This window comes from Chiloscyllium plagiosum, unplaced genomic scaffold (assembly GCF_037043375.1).
Source record: "Chiloscyllium plagiosum isolate Xiang-an unplaced genomic scaffold, Cpla_swu_hap1 HiC_scaffold_28, whole genome shotgun sequence".
Lineage (NCBI taxonomy): Eukaryota > Metazoa > Chordata > Chondrichthyes > Orectolobiformes > Hemiscylliidae > Chiloscyllium > Chiloscyllium plagiosum.
In genome coordinates, this window is record NW_028270166.1 from 589,996 (window position 1) to 609,481 (window position 19,486).

The 19,486-nt window shown below is 42.9% G+C and overlaps 1 protein-coding gene across 1 annotated transcript in view; it reads left to right on the top strand.

Moving 5' to 3' along the window:
* The first annotated feature begins 285 nt into the window (after window positions 1-285).
* Window positions 286-19,486, top strand: part of LOC122565067 (interleukin-12 receptor subunit beta-1-like) — a 66,773-nt gene continuing 47,572 nt past the window's right edge. The window contains exons 1-2 of the mRNA XM_087975859.1: window positions 286-475; window positions 6,346-6,405. Coding sequence (XP_087831985.1) covers window positions 430-475; window positions 6,346-6,405 — 106 coding nt within the window. The 5' untranslated portion in view covers window positions 286-429. The remainder of the gene's footprint in view (window positions 476-6,345; window positions 6,406-19,486) is intronic.

A 19,486-nucleotide genomic window follows, 5' to 3' on the forward strand; every position in this document is an offset into this window, starting at 1 on the left:
ACCTACTTAACACATGTTCCTGTGGATATTCCCCACTCACCTTCTTGCTCACTCGCCTCCTCAAATATCTTTACTCTATGACTGCCTCTCTCTCTCTCTCTCTATCTTTTTCTCTCTCTCACATGTTCCATGTATGGTTTGTGGTTTCTGCAGTTCACTGTTTGAGCTAATCATCTCATTCAAGGAAAGATACGTCAAGATTTTATCTCAAAATCTTTCGGTTATTTGGTAAGAATGGACAAGTATCCGATGAGAATCAGAGGGAGTGTGGGAGAAGATGGCAGTATTAAAACTGAGGTCTGTCTCGGAATTTATATCAGTCACGTTTAAGAACTTAATATAAAGGAAAGTTTCTGTGACTGCAGCAAAAAAAAGCCCTAAAAGACTCACTCAATTCATCAGGTTCAGAACTTTGCCAAGGTTCAAGAAATGGACTTGTTTCTTCTGCTGTTGGTCTTTCTGCTCCTGTTTTGGGGTAAGTGCTGTGTCTGATCCTTTGCTGTTGCCACGTGGTCTCATATCTCACACACTAGAAGTGAAAGCAATCACTGTGGAGAATTATCAGATTAAAACTTGCATTAAGAGGCCATAAAAAAGAGACAAAGGGTTTATCAAATAACCACAAGATTTTTATAGATATTCTTTCATGACTGACTGCTCTGAAATCTGTATTCTAACAATCTGAAACAATCCTGTAAGTAAAGGTAAAGTAGTCATGGAGGAAGTTCATTTGAAACTGATTGGGAAACTGTAGAATGACACTAACTACTGTGCTCTTCACCTATATGTTTAATTTTTTATTGTTAATGGACTGGAGTGTTAATGGCTTGATCAATGTTTATTTCCAATTACTAATTGATCTGGAGAAATGATGGTGAGCTGCTTTCTTGAACCACAGCAGTCCATTTGATGGAGATAATCCCACAATTGGTATGACAGGAAGGGAATTCAAGGGTTTTGTCCCAACGTCAGACATTGTGACCTCATCTCTAAAATGTAGTATTTTAGACCATATTTGGACCAGAGCTATGATTATACTTGGACTAATCCTAGTAAATACCGCTCTGGGAATTAATAATAAGATGATCAATACATGGGTTTGATAGCACTGTCAACCAATCCTGGTTTTCTTTGTTTCAGTATACAGTGTATTTGTGTATGCCCATGTACATGTCTGTTCGTGTGGTGTTGTTAAAAATAGTTCCTTGTTCACACAATACGGGTGCTGCCAGCTTGAACTGAGTGATTTTCAAGTGGGCAGTTAAGAGTCAGTCACATTTGCTGTGGGTCAGGGGCCACATGTCAGGCAGACCAGGTAAGGCTGACAATATCCTTTCCTGAAGGACATATGTGAGCCAAATGGGTCCTAACAACAATCGACATTAGTTTTTCCTGAGATTAATTTCCATACAGAATTTTACAGCGCAATATAAGCCCTTGGCCCTCGATGTTGTGCCGAACTGTGGAACCAGTCTATCCAACACTATGCCATTTTCATCCATATGGCAAAAGTGAGGACTGCAGATACTGGAGATCAGAGTCTAGATTAGAGTGGTGCTGGAAAAGCACAGCAGGTCAGGCAGCATCCGAGGAGCAGGAAAATCAACCTTTCGGGCAAAAGCCCTTCATTAGGAATGCTTCTCATCCATATGTTTATCCAATGACCATTTAAATGCTCTTAAAGTTAGTGAGTCTACTACTGTTACAGGCAGGACGTTCCACGCCCCTACTACTCTCTGAGTAAAAATATTATCTCTAATATCTGTCCTGTATCGATCACTGCTAAATTTAAAGCTATGTCCCTTCATGCTAGCCATTACCATCAGAGGAAAAAGGCTCTCACTGTCCACCCTATCTAACCTTCTGATTATGTTATATGGTTCATCAGAGGGATGGGAACCTAAATTGTAGTTCCAATGTCTAGGAGATTGAGAGTAGTGAGGTCAGAAATGAGCTTTCAAAGTCGCAAGTGTTCATCAGCAAGCAAGAAGGTGGTTTGAAGTGTGTCTACTTCAACGCCAGGAATATCCAGAATAAGGTGGGTGAACTTGCAGCATGGGTTGGTACCTGGGACTTCGATGTTGTGGCCATTTCGGAGACATGGATAGAGCAGGGACAGGAATAGTTGTTGCAGGTTCCAGGATTTAGATATTTCAGTAAGAACAGAGAAGATGGTAAAAGAGGGGGAAGTGTGGCATTGTTAGTCAAAGTATTACGGTGGCAGAAAGGACGTTTGAGGACTTATCTACTGAGGTAGTATGGGCTGAGGTTAGAAACAGGAAAGGAGAGGTCACCCTGTTGGGAATTTTCTATGGGCCTCTGAATAGGTCCAGAGATGTAGAAGAAAGGATAGCAAAGATAATTCTGGATAGGAGCAAGAGTAATAGGGTAGTTTGTTATGGGGGACTTTAATTTTCCAAATATTGACTGGAAATACTATAGTTCAAGTGCTTTAGATGGGTCAGCTTTTGTCCAATGTGTACATGAGGGTTTCCTGACACAGTATGCTGACAGGCCAAGGGGTGAGGCCACATTGGATTTGGTACTGGATAATAAATCTGGTCAGGTGTTAGATTTGGAGATTGGTGAACACCTTGGCGATAGTGACCACAATTCGGTTATGTTTACTTTAGTGATGGAAAGGGATAGGTACATACCGCAGGGCAAGAATTATTGCTGGGGAAAAGGCAATTATGATGCGATTCAGCAAGATCTAGGATGCAGAGGGTGGGGAAGGTAACTGCAATTACTAATTGCAGGGGATGGGCACAATTGAAATGTGGAGCCTGTTCAAGGAACAGCTACTGCGTAGCCTTGATGAGTATGTACCTGTCAGGCTGGGAGGAAGTGGTCAAGCGAGGGAACCATGGTTTACTAAAGAAGTTGAATCTCTTGTCAAGACGAAGAAAAAGGCTTATGTTAGGATGAGACTTGAGGGCTCAGTTAAGGTGCTTGAGAGTTAATTTTCAATTCAAGATTCTTTTTAATGAATTGAATTTAAATTCCACCAGTAGGCAGTGGAATTTGAAACCATGCTGTCAGAGCTTTAACCTTGCTCTTTGGATGACTAGCCCAGTGACATTAGCATCACCTCTGTCCAAAGGCAGTGTTCTTGAATGTGCCGGATAAAATGGAATGATTTACTGTCATCATAAGGGCTATATGCAGAGGTCTGTGACATGGAGGAAATAGAAAGCTCATGGACAGCATTCAGAACTCAGAAAGAAAGTTCTGATGATTGCACAATGTTCAGCACCATTCGCGACTCCTCAGATATTGAAGCAGTCCGTGCTCAAATGCAACAAGATCTGGATAATATCCAGGCTTGGGCCAACTCGTACAAGTAACATTCGCACCACATAAATGCCGGACAATGACACCACTAACCCTTGACATTCAATGGTATTACCACCACTGAATGCCCCACTGTCAACATCCTTGGGGTTACCATTGACCAGAAACTCAACTAGACTTACCACATAAACACAGTGACTACAAGAGCAGGCCAGAGACTAGGATACTGCAGTGAGTAACTCATCTTCTGACATCCCAAAGTCTATCCACCATCTACAAGGCACAAGTCAGGAGTGTGATGGAATACTCCCCACTTGCCTGGATGGGTGCAGCTCCAACAACATTCAAGAAGCTTGACACCATTCAGGACAAAGCAACCCGCTTGATTGGCACCACATCTACAAACATTCAACCCCTCCACCATGAGTGCTCAGTAGCAGCAGTGTGTACTATCTACAAGATGCACTGCAGAAATTCACCTAAGATCCTTCAACAGCACCTTCCAAACCCACAACCACTTCCATCTTGGGAACACCACCGCCTGCAAGTTCCCCTCCAAGCTACTCACCACCCTAACTTAGAGATATCCCGCCGTTCCTTCACAGTCATTGGGTCAAAATCCTGGACTTCCCTTCATACTGGTATTCTGGGTCAACCCACAGCAAGTGGACTGCAGCAATTCAAGAAGGCAGCTCACCACCACCTTCTCAAGAGCAAATAGGGATGGGCTATCAATGCTGGCCCAGCCAGTGATGCCCAAGTCCCATAAATGAATGAAAAAATGTAGTGCAAAGCTGCATGAGAGGTGAAACAGAATGGGAGTGAGCTGGAGAATAGACATATCGCTTCAGAGAGAAGTGTAATAACAGCACATTAATATCGGCCAGTTTAACTTCTCAGACAGAATACAGTTAGTAATATTGGGATCAAAGAGAGCCACAATCGTTAACGGGTGGCTTCTTTCTTCACCTCCACCTTGTCTGAGATGAGTGCTGCTCAGTTTGTCATCTGCTGATGAATCAGTCTCCTCCATGTTAACACCAAATAGAAAGAGCACTGATGGTAGCAAGGCCACAGACTGTACTCGAGATGGGAGTCTTCAAGATCCAAGAGTAACTCAGTAATAAATGAGCTGGTCAGGTGCTGAGGGAACCAACAAGAGGGAAAAACATGCTTGACCTCATCTTCACAGACCGGAATCTAATCAAAGGGTGTATTTATTCAATAACAGATACATGGGAGTGAGTTACAGACTGGAATCTAATCAAGGGATTCAGGGTGGTTTATTTATAGAATAACAGATAACATCTAGAATCTATGTGAAATGTTCTGTACGTTGTCCCTGAATGATCTGTTCATTCTTGTCTTTGCTGCCAAAACTGCCTTAATGATGACCGCCCAGTGGTTCTAACATCCGTCATATAAAGTGTATAGAAAGGTTAGTAATGGCACACATCAACTCCAATCTCCCAGACTGCCTGAATCTACTGCAATTCATCTACTGTCACAACATGTCCATGACAGATACCATTTCCCAAGCCCTACACTCATCCCTGGAACAACAGAATAACAAGGACACTTATTTAAGACATCTATTCATTGGCTTTAGCTCCACCCTCAGCACCATAATTCTAACCAAACTCATCTCCAAACTCCACGACCTAGGACTCTGCTCCCCTCTCTGCAAATGGATCCTCAACTTCCTGACCCACAGATCATAATCAACATGAATAGAAGACAACACCTCCTCCTTAATAATCCTCAACACCAGTGCCCCACAAGGCTGCATTCTCAGCCCCTTATCAGACTTCTCATACACTCACAACTGTGCAGTGAAATTCAGCTGTAACCCCATTTACAAATTTGCTGATGACACCACTGTAGTGGGTCGACCTCAAACAATGATGAGGCAGCGTACAGGAAGGAGGTTGCGAGCTTAGTGTCATGGTATTAAGACAAAAATTTGTCCCTCAATGTAAACAAAAAGAAAAGAGCTGGTCATTGACGTCAGGAAGCTGAGTGGAGGTCATGCCCTTATCTGTGTCAATGGGGCTGAGGTGGAGATGGTCGAGAGCTTTAAGTTCCTGGGAGAAAATATCACCAACAATCTATCCCATTCCATCCATGCTGACACTATAGAAAAGAAAGCCCATCAACACCTTTACTGCCTCAGGAAGCTAAGGACATTCAGCAATACAACCATATTATCAAACCATGTTATTGTGTTTGGTGTGAGGACAGGTTTCAATAAGGACCTGGAGACAATGATTCTTACCAATTTTCATTGACACACCATTGAAAGCATCCTATCCGGATGCATCTCACCTTGGTACAGCAACTGCTTTGCCCAAGACCCAAAGGAATTACAGAGAGTTGTGAATACAGCCCAGTCCATTTTAAAAAAACAGCTTTCTATCTATTGAGTCGAGACTGTGGTGCTGGAAAAGCACAGCAGGTCAGGCAATATCTGAGGAGCAGGAGAAACAACATTTCGGGCAGGAGCCCTTCATCAGGAATGAGGCTCCAGCCCGAAATGTCAATTCTCCTGCTTCTCAGATATTGCCTGACCTGCTGTGCTTTTCCAGCAACACACTCTCGACTCTGATCTCCAGCATCTGCAGACCTCACTTTCTCCTTCTATCTATTGACTCCATCGACACTTCCTGCTGCCTCGGGAAAGCAAGCCAACATCATCAAAGAGTTCTTTCACCTCACTATACTCTCTTCTAATGTTTCCCATTGGGCAGAAGATACAAAAGTTTAAAACACATACCAGCAGATTCAAGGACAACTTCTTCCCTGCTGTTATCAGATTTATCAGATCTCTCATATATTAGAGTTGATCTTTCTCTGCACTACTCTGTAGCTGTAACACTATATTCTGCATTTTTTTCTATTATCCTGATGTGCCTATGTAAGGTATGATTTGTCTGAATAGCATGCAAAACAATACTTTACACTGTATCTTGGTGCATTTGACAATAATAAATCAAATGAAATGAAAGTTTCTTATTGTTCATGTTGTTACGAGCAGCAATGTGTGTCTTGCAGATTCCCTGGGCAGTCATTACTATAAGGAGGATGAAGACAGACCCAGCAGCGTGATTACAGGTAGGAAGCAAGAAGTGAGACATAGAATCATAACAGTTGAACTGCACATTCAGGATATGCACACACCAGGGTCAGTATACACTGAGGGCATACACTCAGGGTGAGTGCGTTTTGAGAAGATTTGTAGCTAAGGTTGAGGTTCTGGATGTAGGTTTGCTCGCTGAGCTGGAAGGTTCGTTTTCAGACGTTTCATCACCATACTAGGTAACATCCTCAGTGAGTCTCCAGATGAAGCCAGGGACTTCAGGGTGAGTACATACCCAGGATGGGTTTACTCTGTGTGTATGTCTTTGAGAGTGGATATAGCTGTGTGTGACATGGAGTGTTGCTGACTCTGTGTATGTGTCCCATTTGTCACTTTGCAATGTTTTCCTGTTGCCATTCAGCTTCACTGATTGGGATGATACAGGAAGACCCCAGATACATTTGGGGTACCATTGTGCTGCTGCATGTTGTGTTTTGTTGTGTCATTGGGTTTATGTCCCTGCTTGTTGTGGCATTGTGTGACTGAGTGTAGTCTGGGTGTGGCAGGGAAACTAATGAACTCAGACTGGCCTGTAACAGATTCAATGATGGGAATAGTAATTATGGGCTGTGACACACTGAAATGACAAACAGCAGCAGAAAGCGTGAGGGTATGGTGTTGCATAACCTCTGGGATGTAATAAACGAATACAGGCACTAACAGCAAAACACACGTGCTGTACAACAATACATATGAGCTGTTTGCTTTTATTTGCTGTGTTGGGTTTTCCACTGCTCAGTGTGATTTGCGGTTTGTGTGTTAATCACACGTTGTAGAAAATCATGAGTAATCTAGTTCAGCTGCTATGAGATGGCTGTGAAAAGCTATAGGTTTGGGAGATGTTATCTAACAAGCTCAGATCTTTCAACAAAGACCATACTTTGCTCATTTATTTCTGCTCAGAGACTGGGTGAAAATCTTATCATTCATGAACTTTGATCTGAAACTCATCAGATCATTCTGCAGAGGGATATTTTTCCAGGTGTGATTGCACACTCTGTCCTGTTGTTATGTGTCATGCAGCTTCCTGATCCTCTCTGTCAGCCCCTCCCTGCTGTCTTCTCCTCCTGTGCATAGATTGGTGTGTGACATAATAACCAATATCTCCAAAACCTTTGGTTTCTTGTGAGATGCTCCGAAAGATTCTCATCCCCTTTGTTAATCTGTTTCCAAATTCCTGGAGCCCTGTCTTGGATTGAACAAAGAATCCCAGCCTGAAGTCACAGCTCCTGGGCATGCCCTGCTCCTCATGGATTGCTCCTGGTTTGCAGTCCCAGCAGGAAATGTTTTTTCAGCATAGAATCTCAAACATTTTTTATCTTCATTTCAAACCTTCTGTAATGCGCGGACCTTTGTCTGGATTTCTGCTCTTAATCCAACCAGTTGGAGCAGCTGTTCAATGTTTAATCATTCCTTCACAAGACAATACCTTCAGGCAACTCACACTCACTCACAGTCACACTGACACACACTCACTCACTGACTCCCATCTCATTCCTTTTTATCCATTAGAAATATTTCCTTTCAGAGGTATAGACAGCACCCAGATTCTCAGGATATCCTGAAGCACCTCACAGACATTGAAATATTTTACAATTGTAGTCATTGTTGAAATTCTGGAAACACAACAGCCAATTATTGCACAACAAGATCCAGAAATGGGAGACACTTGTAGGCGTGTTAGTGCCTGCTATTTAGGCTGCAGTTTTTTTTGAGATGGAAATGATGATGCTTGTTGCTCACGCACACAGAGATGTCTGCCATGAATTGTGCTAGACATCGTCTCACTGAAAACTCCCCCTTTCTCTACTTGAGTGTGTGACATCTTCAGATTGGATAGAGCCTGATGCAATGTCCAACATTAACCGTTTCAGAACCATTACTTTATACAACACTTCCCATTGGACCATGTTGGAGGGTCTTCTGCTGCAGTGTTTGGTGTTTGGACAGGGAGCTACAGGTTTCAATGAGGAACTAGAGAGAATTCCGAGGAACATTCCTGAAGCTTGTGAAAGGGAAGAGATTCTGGGATGAGGGGAAAGTGGAACATGAGCAAGAGCATTAGGTTTGAGGACATGGTCACTGTGAATAGTTTCAATCTCACTGTGAAGATTTTGACAATGAGCAACTTCCAGTGGTATCAGTGTAACTGTTCCCCTTTATACGGGACTGAGTAAGTGGCCAGGTGATGTGGTGATCATAGTTGACTAGTTGACTGTGTGTGGTATGAGCATGAAATAGAAGCATAGAAACATCAAAAGATTTACTGGATTAAATTTGCCATTTAGCAGACGATGTCTGTGCCTGAAAATACTGCCAAATGTGTGGGAGTGTGAAGGAATGTGTAACTGTCAGCTGCGAATCCTAACAGCTCGCAGTTATTATTGGGTAGGTGTTGTGGTAAAATGAGCAGTGTCTTGGCCTAATAGTTATGACTTTTACTGACTGTGATCTCACTAGTGTGAGATTGTTGAATGCAAGAGATACAGGTTATAACCAGGAGGATGTGCTGATGGCGTTGGGTTCAAGGTAAGGCAGTCAGGCTGGGCAGAACAGTGTGGGCTAGATTCTCATTAATATCATTTTAAGGAGCAAACAGCATCAAGCTTCTCTGTAACTAACATTTCAATCAGTGAATGATACCTATGGTCAGATCCAATTGGTACCAACCTGAGGTTTGATGATGTTTGTACATGGATCAAACTAGGGAGAACTATCCTGTACATCCTCCAATAGTCATCTCTTCATCTTACAAATCCACTTGAAAAGACAATCAGGACTGGTGTTAATACCTCTTGCAATTGGATTGAAGTCAGTGGGTAATGCTTAAGCTTCCTAACACCTCCCCAAAGACTTGCAGGGGTGGGAAGAAAGGTTTGAGTTCCGGTTGGACTCTATCAACAAACACATTGACTTGGACCCAATTTACTATCTCGTGAGAAAAAGAACAGGAAATGACATCACCATAGGAAATGACATCACCACAGGAAATTACAGCACCAACCCAAAAAACCCAAACATATAAACAGAAAGCAGGAATCATCAGCAATGCTTCGTCTGGAGGCTCACTGAAGATTCAAATCCACTTGAAATGGGTAAAGGTGGATAGATCCCCAGGACCTGATCAGGTGTACCCTAGAACTCTGTGGGAAGCTAGAGAAGTGATTGCTGGGCGTCATCCTGAGATATTTGTATCATCAATAGTCATAGGTGAGGTGCCGGAAGACTGGAGGTTGGCTAACTTGGTGCCACTGTTTAAGGAGAGCGGTAAAGACAAGCCAGGGAACTATAGACCAGTGAGCCTGACCTCGGTGGTGGGCAAGTTGTTGGAGGGAATCCTGAAGGACAGGAAGTATACATATATTTGGAAAGACAAGGACTTATTAGGGATAGTCAACGTGGTTTTGTGCGTGGGAAATCATGTCTCACAAACTTGATTGAGTTTTTTGAGGAAGTAACAAAGAGGATTGATGAGGGGAGAGCGGTAGATGTGATCGATATGGACGTCACTAAGGCGTTCGACAAGGTTCTCTATCGGAGACTAATTAGCAAGGTTAGATCTCACAGAATACAGGGAGAACTAGCCATTTGGATACAGAACTGACTCAAAGGTAGAAGACAGAGGGTGGTGGTGGAGGGTTGATTTTCACATTGGAGGCCTGTAACCAGTGGAGTGTCACAAGATCGGTGCTGGGTCCTCTACGTTCTGTCATTTACATAAATGATATGGATGCGAGCGTAAGAGGTATAGTTAGTAAATTTGCAGATGACACCAAAATTGGTAGTGTAGTGGACAGCGAAGAGGGTTACCTCAGATTACAATGGGATCTTGACCAGATGGGCCAATGGGCTAAGAAGTGGCAGATGGAGTTTAATTCAGATAAATGCAAGGTGCTGCATTTTGGGAAAGCAAATCTTAGCAGGTCTTATACACTTAATGGTAAGGTCCTAGGGAGTGTTGCTGAACAAAGAGACCTTGGAGTACAGGTTCATACCTCCTTAAAAGTGGAGTCGCAGATTGTTAGGATAGTGAAGAAGGCCTTTGGTATGCTTTCCTTTATTGGTCAGAGTATTGAGTACAGGAGTTGGGAGCTGAAAATGTGTTGTTCTCTGAAACGTTCCTACTTGCGGAACGTTTCAGAGAACACCTCTGGGACATCCTGACCAACCAACCCAACCACCCCGTAGCCCAACATTTTAACTCCCCCTCCCACTTCACCAAGGACATGCAGGTCCTTGGACTCCTCCATCGCCAGACCATGGCAACACGACGGTTGGAGGAAGAGCGCCTTATCTTCTGCCTGGGAACCCTCCAACCACAAGGGATGAACTCAGATTTCTCCAGTTTCCTCATTTCCCCTCCCCCCACCTTGTCTCAGTCAATCCCTCGAACTCAGCACCGCCTTCCTAACCTGCAATCTTCTTCCTGACCTCTCCGCCCCCACCCCACTCCGGCCTATCACCCTCACCTTGACCTCCCTCCACCTATCGCATTTCCAACGCCCCTCCCCGAAGTCCCTCCTCCCTACCTTTTATCTTAGCCTGCTGGACAAACTTTCCTCATTCCTGAAGAAGGGCTTGTGCCCGAAACGTCGATTCTCCTGTTCCTTGGATGCTGCCTGACCTGCTGCGCTTTTCCAGCAACACATTTTCAGCTCTGATCTCCAGCATCTGCAGCACTCACTTTCTCCAGGAGTTGGGAGGTCATGTTGCGGCTGTACAGGACATTGGTTAGGCCACTGTTGGAATATTGCATGCAATTCTGGTCACCTTACTATTGGAAAGATGTTGTGAAACTTGAAAGGGTTCAGAAAAGATTACAAGGGTGTTGCCAGACTTGGAGGATTTGAGCTATACGGAGAGGCGGAACAGGCTGGGGCTGTTTTCCCTGGAGCGTCAGAGGCTGAGGGGTGACCTTAGAGGTTTATAAAATTATGAGAGGTATGGATAGGGCAAATAGACCAAGTCTTTTCCCTGGGGTTGGGGAGTCCAGAACTAGAGGGCATAGTTTTAGGGCGAGAGGGGAAAGATATAAAAGAGACCTAAGGGGCAACTTTTTCACACAGAGGGTGGTACGTGTATGGATTGAGCTGTCAGAGGAAGTGGTGGAGGCTGGTACAATTGCAACATTTAAAAGGCATTTGGATGGGTACATGAATAGGAAGCATTTGGAGGGATATGGGCCGGGTGCTGGCAGGTGGGACTAGATTGGGTTGGAATATCTGGTCGGCATGGACGGGTTGGACCAAATGGTCTGTTTCCATGCTGTACATCTCTATTACTCTATTACTCTATGTTACCTAGTATGGTGACAAAACATCTGAACATGAACCTTCCAGCTCAGTGAGCAAACGTACATCCATTAACTCTATCTATACCCCTCATTATTTTATAAACTTCTATAAGGTCACCTCTTAACCTGCTACGCTCCAGTGAAAAAAGTCCCAGTCTATACAGCCTTTCTTTATAACTCAAACCTACTATTCCCAGCAACATCCTGCTAAATCTCTTCTGAATCCTCTCCAGCTTGATAATATTCTTTGTGTAACTTGGCGACCAGAACTGGACACAATACTCCAGAAGAGGCCTCACCAATGTCCTGTACAACTTCAACAGGACATCCCAACTCCTACACTCAAAGGACTGAGCAATGAAGGCAAGCATGCCAAATGCCTTTTTAATCATCTTGTCTACATGTGACACAAATCTCAAAGAATTATGTACCCATACCCCTCAGTCACTCTGTTCTACAACATTCCCCAAGGCCCTAATATTAATTGTATAATCCCTACCATTGTATATTGTACCAAAATACAATATCTCGCATTTATCCAAATTGAACTCCATTTTTCAACTCATGAGCCCATTTGATTAAGATCCATTTATAACCTTAGAAAACCTTCTTCACCATCCACTATGCCACCAATTTTGGTGTCATCTATAAACTTACTAACCATGCCATCTACATTCTCATTCAAATCATTTATTTAAATGACAAAAGAGGACTCAGAATCAATTTTTGCCTTCCCAATGTCCATAAATCCTATCTTTTATAATCACCTCCAACAATTTACCCACAACAGAAGTTAGACTCACAGTCTATAGAATCCCTACAGTGTGGAAGCAGGCCAGTTGACTCAACAAGTCCACACAGGCCCTATGAAGAGTAATCCATCCAGACTTATTCCCTTACCCTATTTCTCTACATTTACCCCAAATAATGCACCTAACCTACACATCTCTGAATACTATGCGCAATTTAGCATGACTAATTCACATAACCTACACATCTTTGGATTGTTGGGGGAAACCCTGCAGACATGGGAGAATGTGCAAACTCCACACCAACAGTCACCCGAGGCTAGAATCAAACCTGAGTCCCTGGTGCTGCGAAGCAGCATTGCTAATCACTGAGCCATCATGCTGCCCATAATGCCATAGCTTCTCTTTACAACCCTTCTTAAACAAAGGTACAAAATTAGCCACCTTCCAGTCATCAGGCACCTCACCTATATAGGTATAGATGATGCAAATATTTCAGCAAGGGGCTTTGCAATTTTTTCTCTTACTTAGAATAATAGAGTCATGATTAGATTAGATTATCTACAGTGTGGAAACAGGCCCTTTGGCCCAACAAGTCCACACCAACCCTCTGAAGAGAAACCCACCCCCCTATATTTACACCTGACTAATCCACCTAACACTATGGACAATTTAGCATGACCAATTCACCTGACCTGTACATCTTTGGACTGTGGGAGGAAACCAGAGCACCCGGAGGAAACCCATACAGACACGGGGAGAATGTGCAAACTCCACACAGACAGTCACCCGAGGCAGGAATTGTACCCAGGTCCCTAGCGCTGTGAGGCAGCAGTGCTATCCACTGAGCTACTGTGCCACCCATTTCTTTTTTTCCCTGCAATGATTATATATCTTTAGTCAATTAAAGAGGTTCATGCATTCCAGTAGCATGAACTTGCAGCTCAATCCAGTGGTCAATATAATAAAATCTGATTTACAATGTCAGAAGTGCACTTGTGCCATAACCAAAAATCTCTTCAAGTATTAATTTAAACATTTACAGCCATACATGTTATTGTTGTTCTGAACTTATTTTAAGAATGCAAAAATATTCAAGATTTTTAAAATCAACATCTATAGCATATACTGTATGAATAAAAAAATGTGTTCATATCAGGATTACAGATATATCCACTTTGCTGTTGGTTGCTAATTTAATATTTATTGCTATACAATTTCTAAATGAAAAGACACGATTTCCAAATTTTGAATTGAAACCATAATTATACTCAACAGTCACAATGGTTTATCTTTGTAATAAAAAGCTTTAAAACAACATCTTATGTGGATGAATTCTAACCCACCTCAGCTACTTTTATTTCATTACATGCAACAGAGAGTCCAACTCGTCCATGCTGACCAGATACCCTAACCTAATCAAGTCCCATTTAAACGTTTGTGAGAAGATTTGTAGCTCAGGTGCTCATTGTTGTGGTTCACAGGAGGCTCCCAAGCACTGAGGATGTCACCTAGACAGGGGACGAAACGTCTGCAACAAAAATTCCCAACTCGGCGAACACAACCACAACAGGTCCCATTTGCCAGCATTTGGCCCATATCCGTTAAAAACCTTGCTATTCATATATCCATCCAGATGCCTTTTAAATGTTGTATTTGTACCAGCTTCCACCACTTCCTCTGGCAGCTCATTCCACACATGCATCACTCTGTGTGAAAAAGTTGCCCCTTAGGTCCCTTTTAAATCTTTCCCCTCCCACCTTAAACTATGTCCTCTAGTTTTGGATTATCTATTCTTTGCCTATTTATCCCATCCATGGCCCTCATGATTTTATAAATCTCTATAAGGTCACCCCTCAGCCTCCGACGCTCCAGGGAAAACAGCCCCAGCCTGTTCAAGCTTTCCCTATAGCTCAAACCCTCCAAACCTGGCAACATCCTTGTAACTCTTTTCTGAACCTTTTCATGTTTCACATCATCCTTCCTATAGCAGGGAGAGCAGAACTGAATGCAATATTCCAAAAGTGGCCTAACCAATGCCCTGTACAGCCGAACATGACCTTCCAACCCCTATACTCAATACTCTGACCAAAAAATGAAAGCATACCAAACGTCTTCTTCACTATCCTGTCTACTTGTGACTCCACTTTCAAGGAACTATGAACCCCCAAGACTCTTTGCTCAGCAACACTTCACAGGACCTTACCATTAAGGGCTTTTGCCTGAAACATCGATTTCCTGCTCCTCGGATGCTGCCTGGCCTGCTGTGCTTTTCCAGCACCACTCTGATCTGAACTTACCATTAAGTGTATAAGTCCTGCCCTGACTTATCTTTCCAAAATGCAGCACCTCACAGTTATCTGAATTAAACTCCATTTGGTACTCCTCAGCCCACTGCCCCATCTGATCAAGGTCCCTTTGTACTCTACGGTAACCTTTTTCACTGTCCACTACACCTCCAATTTTGGTGTTATCTGCAAACTTACTAACCATGCCTCCTAGGTTCACATCCAAATCATTCATATAAATGATAAAAAGCAGTGGACCCAGCACCAAGCCTTGTAGCACTCCACTGATCACAGGCCTCCAGTCTGAAAAACAACCCTCCACCATCACCCTCTGTCTTCTAATTTTGAGCCAGTTCTAATTTGAAATGGCTAATTCTCCTTGTATTCAATGTGATCTAACTTTCCTAACAAGTCTCCCATGGGGAATATTGTGAATGCCTTACCAAAGTCCATATCGATCACATCCACCTGTTTGCCCTCATCAAACGTCTTTGTTACTTTTTCAAAAAACTCAATCAAGGTAGTGAGACATGATTTCCCACGCACATAGTCATGCTGACTATCCCTAATCAGTCCTTGCCTTTCCAAAGACATGTAAAATCTATCCATCAGGATTCCCTCCAACAACTTGTCCACCACTGATGTCAGGCTCACCGGTCTATAGTTCCCTGGCTTATTCTTACCACATTTCTTAAATAGTGGTGCCACATTTGTCAACCTCCAGTCTTCTGGCACCTTACCTATGACTATCAATGCTACAAATATCTCAGCAAAGGGCCCAGTAATCACTTCCCAATTTCCCATAGAGTTCTAGGATACACCTGATCGGGTCCTGGGGATTTATCCACCTTTATATTCTATAAAATTTTCAGAGCTGCCTCACCTGTAATGTGAACTGTTTTTAAAACATTAAAATTTATTTCCCTGAATTCTCTAGCCTGCATTTCTTCCAACACAGTAAAAACTGATGGAAATATTCATTTGGTATCTCTCCCATCTCCTGGTGTTCAACACAAAGATGACCTCCTTGATCATTAAGAGGCCCAACCCTCTCTCGAGTTACCCATTTGCTCTTAATGTATTTGTAGAATCTCTTCGGATTATCCTTAGCCTTATGTGCCAATGCCATCTCATATCCCCTTTTTGCCTTCCTCATTTCTCTCTTATTGAATGCCCCTACACTCTTTACGTTAATTAAGAGATTCACTTGAACCAAATTGTCTATATCTAAAAGATCATCTTTTATTCTTGACAAGAACCTCAATAGCTTTATTCATCCATTGTTCCTTAATCTTACCAGCCTTAGCCTTCACTCTGACAGGAACGTAATGCTCTCATCATCACACTCTCGAATGCCTCTCACTTGTCAGACATCCTTTTACCAGTGAACAATCAAATCCAATCAACATTTGAAAGTCTTGTCTTATGCCATTAAAATTTGCCTTACTCTAATTCAAAACTTTAATGTTAATGGAAGGCTTATCCTTTTCCATAACTATTTTGAAACTAATAGAATTATGATTACTAGACCCAAAGTATTTGCCTACTTTTACTTCAGTCACCTGCCTTGTCTTATTGCACAAAAGAAGGTCTAGTTTTGCTCCTTTTCTAGTAGGAGTATCCAAATATTTATAAAGAAAATTTTTTGAACACATTTGACAAATTCTTCACCATCCCCACCATTAACACTATGGTAGCCCCAGTCAATGTTTGGAAAATTAAAATCCCCCATTATTATAACTTTATTGTGCTTTCATATCTGACATCTCCCTACGTATTTGTTTCTCAATTTTCCTCTTGCTACTGGGGGGTGGGGTGGCATGTGTGTGGGGGGGGGGGGGGGGGGGGGGGGCGGGGGGCGGGGGTGCAGTACAATCCCTTCAAGGTGATCTTCCCTTTCTTATTTCTAATTCCTACCCACACATTTTAACTAGACAATATTTCAGAAGTATCTTCTCTAGTTACAGCAGTAATGTATTGTTTAATGAAAAACTCCAACTCTCCTTCTTTCTTGCCTCCTTTTCTATCCTTCCTAAGCATCCAAAACCCTGAACATTATGTTGCCAATCTTGTCTATCTCTCAGTAAAGTTTCTGTAATAGCTATGATATCCCAATCCCATGTTCTTAAACATGCTCTGAGTTCAACAGCCATAGAAGGGCTGTCACCATAGGACAGAACAGGACCACACACCGCAAAAAAACGGCACTAAAAGAAAAAATGGCCAAACTAACACACAACAAAGAGGACACCACAACACACACCTGGTTAAAAACCTCTCCCACAGACAGCTCACAGACACGGAAAGAACAATACTGGCCAAGGGACTCAACTACAACCACAGGGACGCCAAGACAGCAGACTTCCTAGCAGCACTAGAATGCACACTCAGGAACAATGGACTGACAGAAGAGACACAACAAACAGTGAGGCAAAGTATCATACCCCTGATAACAAGGAAAAGACAAACACATAACCTCAACACCAAGGAGAGGGAAGCACTAAAATCACTAAGAAACGATAAGAACATAATCATACTACCAGCAGACAAAGGCAGAATGACGGTCATCCTGGACAAAGCAGAGTACATCCAAAAAGCACAACAACTACTTGCAGATACCAATACCTACCAAAAGAGAGAGTTTGACCCCACCCCGCAGCTCACCAATAGGATAAATAACACACTAAGGAATCTACAAAAAAAACGGACAGATAACCAGGTCGGACCTACAAAGAATGAAACCTGAAAGCAACAACACCCCCAGATTCTATGGACTACCTAAAGTGCACAAACCAGACATCCCACTCAGACCCATAGTATCACTACCAGGGACACCATCACACAAACTGGCTAAGGAACTACAGCAGAAACTGAAACACCTGATCAGCGGATCCAGATAATCTATACAATCAACACAGGAATTCTTGGACATCATCAGAAATATACACATAGACAAGGAAGAAACTATGGTCTCATTCGACGTAACGGCACTGTTCACCTCTATTGACAAAGCCCTAGCCAGAGAAACAATAGCCAACCTGCTGAACAGACATAACAGACAACAGGACGTTGAACCCATCAACAAAGACGGCATACTTAAACTACTGGACTTGTGCCCCACAACACACTTCACATTCAACAACCAGATATACGAACAAATCAACGGAACACCCATGGGCTCACCGATCTCTGGACTCATAGCAGAAGCAGTAATGCAAAGGTTAGAACAAACAGTCTTACCACAAATTCAACCCAAACTCTGGGTCAGATACGTTGATGACACCTTTGTAATCATTAAAAACACAGAAATAGAGAAAACACACCGGATCATCAACTCCACACTCACAGGAATCCGATTCACGAGAGAGGAAGAAAAGGACAACCAACTCCCATTCCTAGACGTGATGGTACAGAGAACACCGAACGGAGAATTCACCACTAAGGTACACAGGGAAGCCACACACACAGACCAAGTCCTAAACTATGAAAGCAACCATCCCAACACACACAAACGAAGTTGCATAAAGACACTATTCAAAAGGGCCACAACACACTGCAGCACACCAGAACTGCAAAAATAGGAAGAGGAACACCTGTACAAGGTATTGCCAAAAATGGATACCCGCGCAATTTCATCAACAGATGCCTAAGAGAAAGACAACGGAACGAGGATATGCCGCAACCCAAAGGACTAGCCACACTACCATACATCAGGAGCATTTCAGAACTGACAGCCAGACTACGGCGACCACTAGGGCTTATAACGGCACACAACCAACAGCCACTTTCAAACAACAACTCACCAGAATGAAGGACCTGATACCCAGTATGAGCAAAACTAATGTAGTGTACAAAATCCCATGCAAGGACTGCACAAAACACTATATAGGACAAACAGGAAGACAGCTAACGATCCGCATCCACGAACATCAACTAGCCACGAAACGATATGACCAGCTATCCCTAGTAGCCACACATGCAGACGACAAGCAACATGAATTCGACTGGGACAACACTACCATTATAGGGCAAGCCAAACAGAGAACAGCCAGGGAATTCCTAGAAGCATGGCACTCATCCACAAACTCCATCAACAAACACATAGACCTGGACCCAATATACCGGCCACTACAGCGGACAGCTGAAACTGACAACCGGAAGCGGCAGGGACAGGCCACTATAAATGCCGGAGGAAACACCACAGAAGCGCTTCATAGGAGGCTCCCAAGCACTGAGGATGTCACCTAGACAGGGGACGAAACGTTTGCAACAAAAATTTCCAGCTTGGCGAACAGAACCACAGCAACAGCCTTACCTGTAAGAGCCCTTGTGTTGAAATAAATGCAATTTAGTTTTCCAGAGTTACTACATATTCTCTCTTGTCTTATTTTTCTAACTGACTTGTTCTCTTCAAAATCTTTCCCATCAATTTTTCTATTTCCACTGCTATTTAGAAATCCTCCATTATCCCTCTCTATCAGTATAAAGTCTCCCTTAATAGAATGATCAAATCTCCCTGCTAAGATATTGATCCCTTTCCAGTTTAGGTTAGACCCATCCTTTTTGAACGGGTTTTTTTCTGTCCTAAAAGAGATTCCGATTGTCCAAAAACCTGAATCCCTGAATATTTCATCAGCTCTTCAGCCATTGATTTATTTCCTTTAACCTTCAGGTCCTTCCCTCTTTTGAGTTTGGCATTGGGAGTAAACCAGAAATTATTTATTTT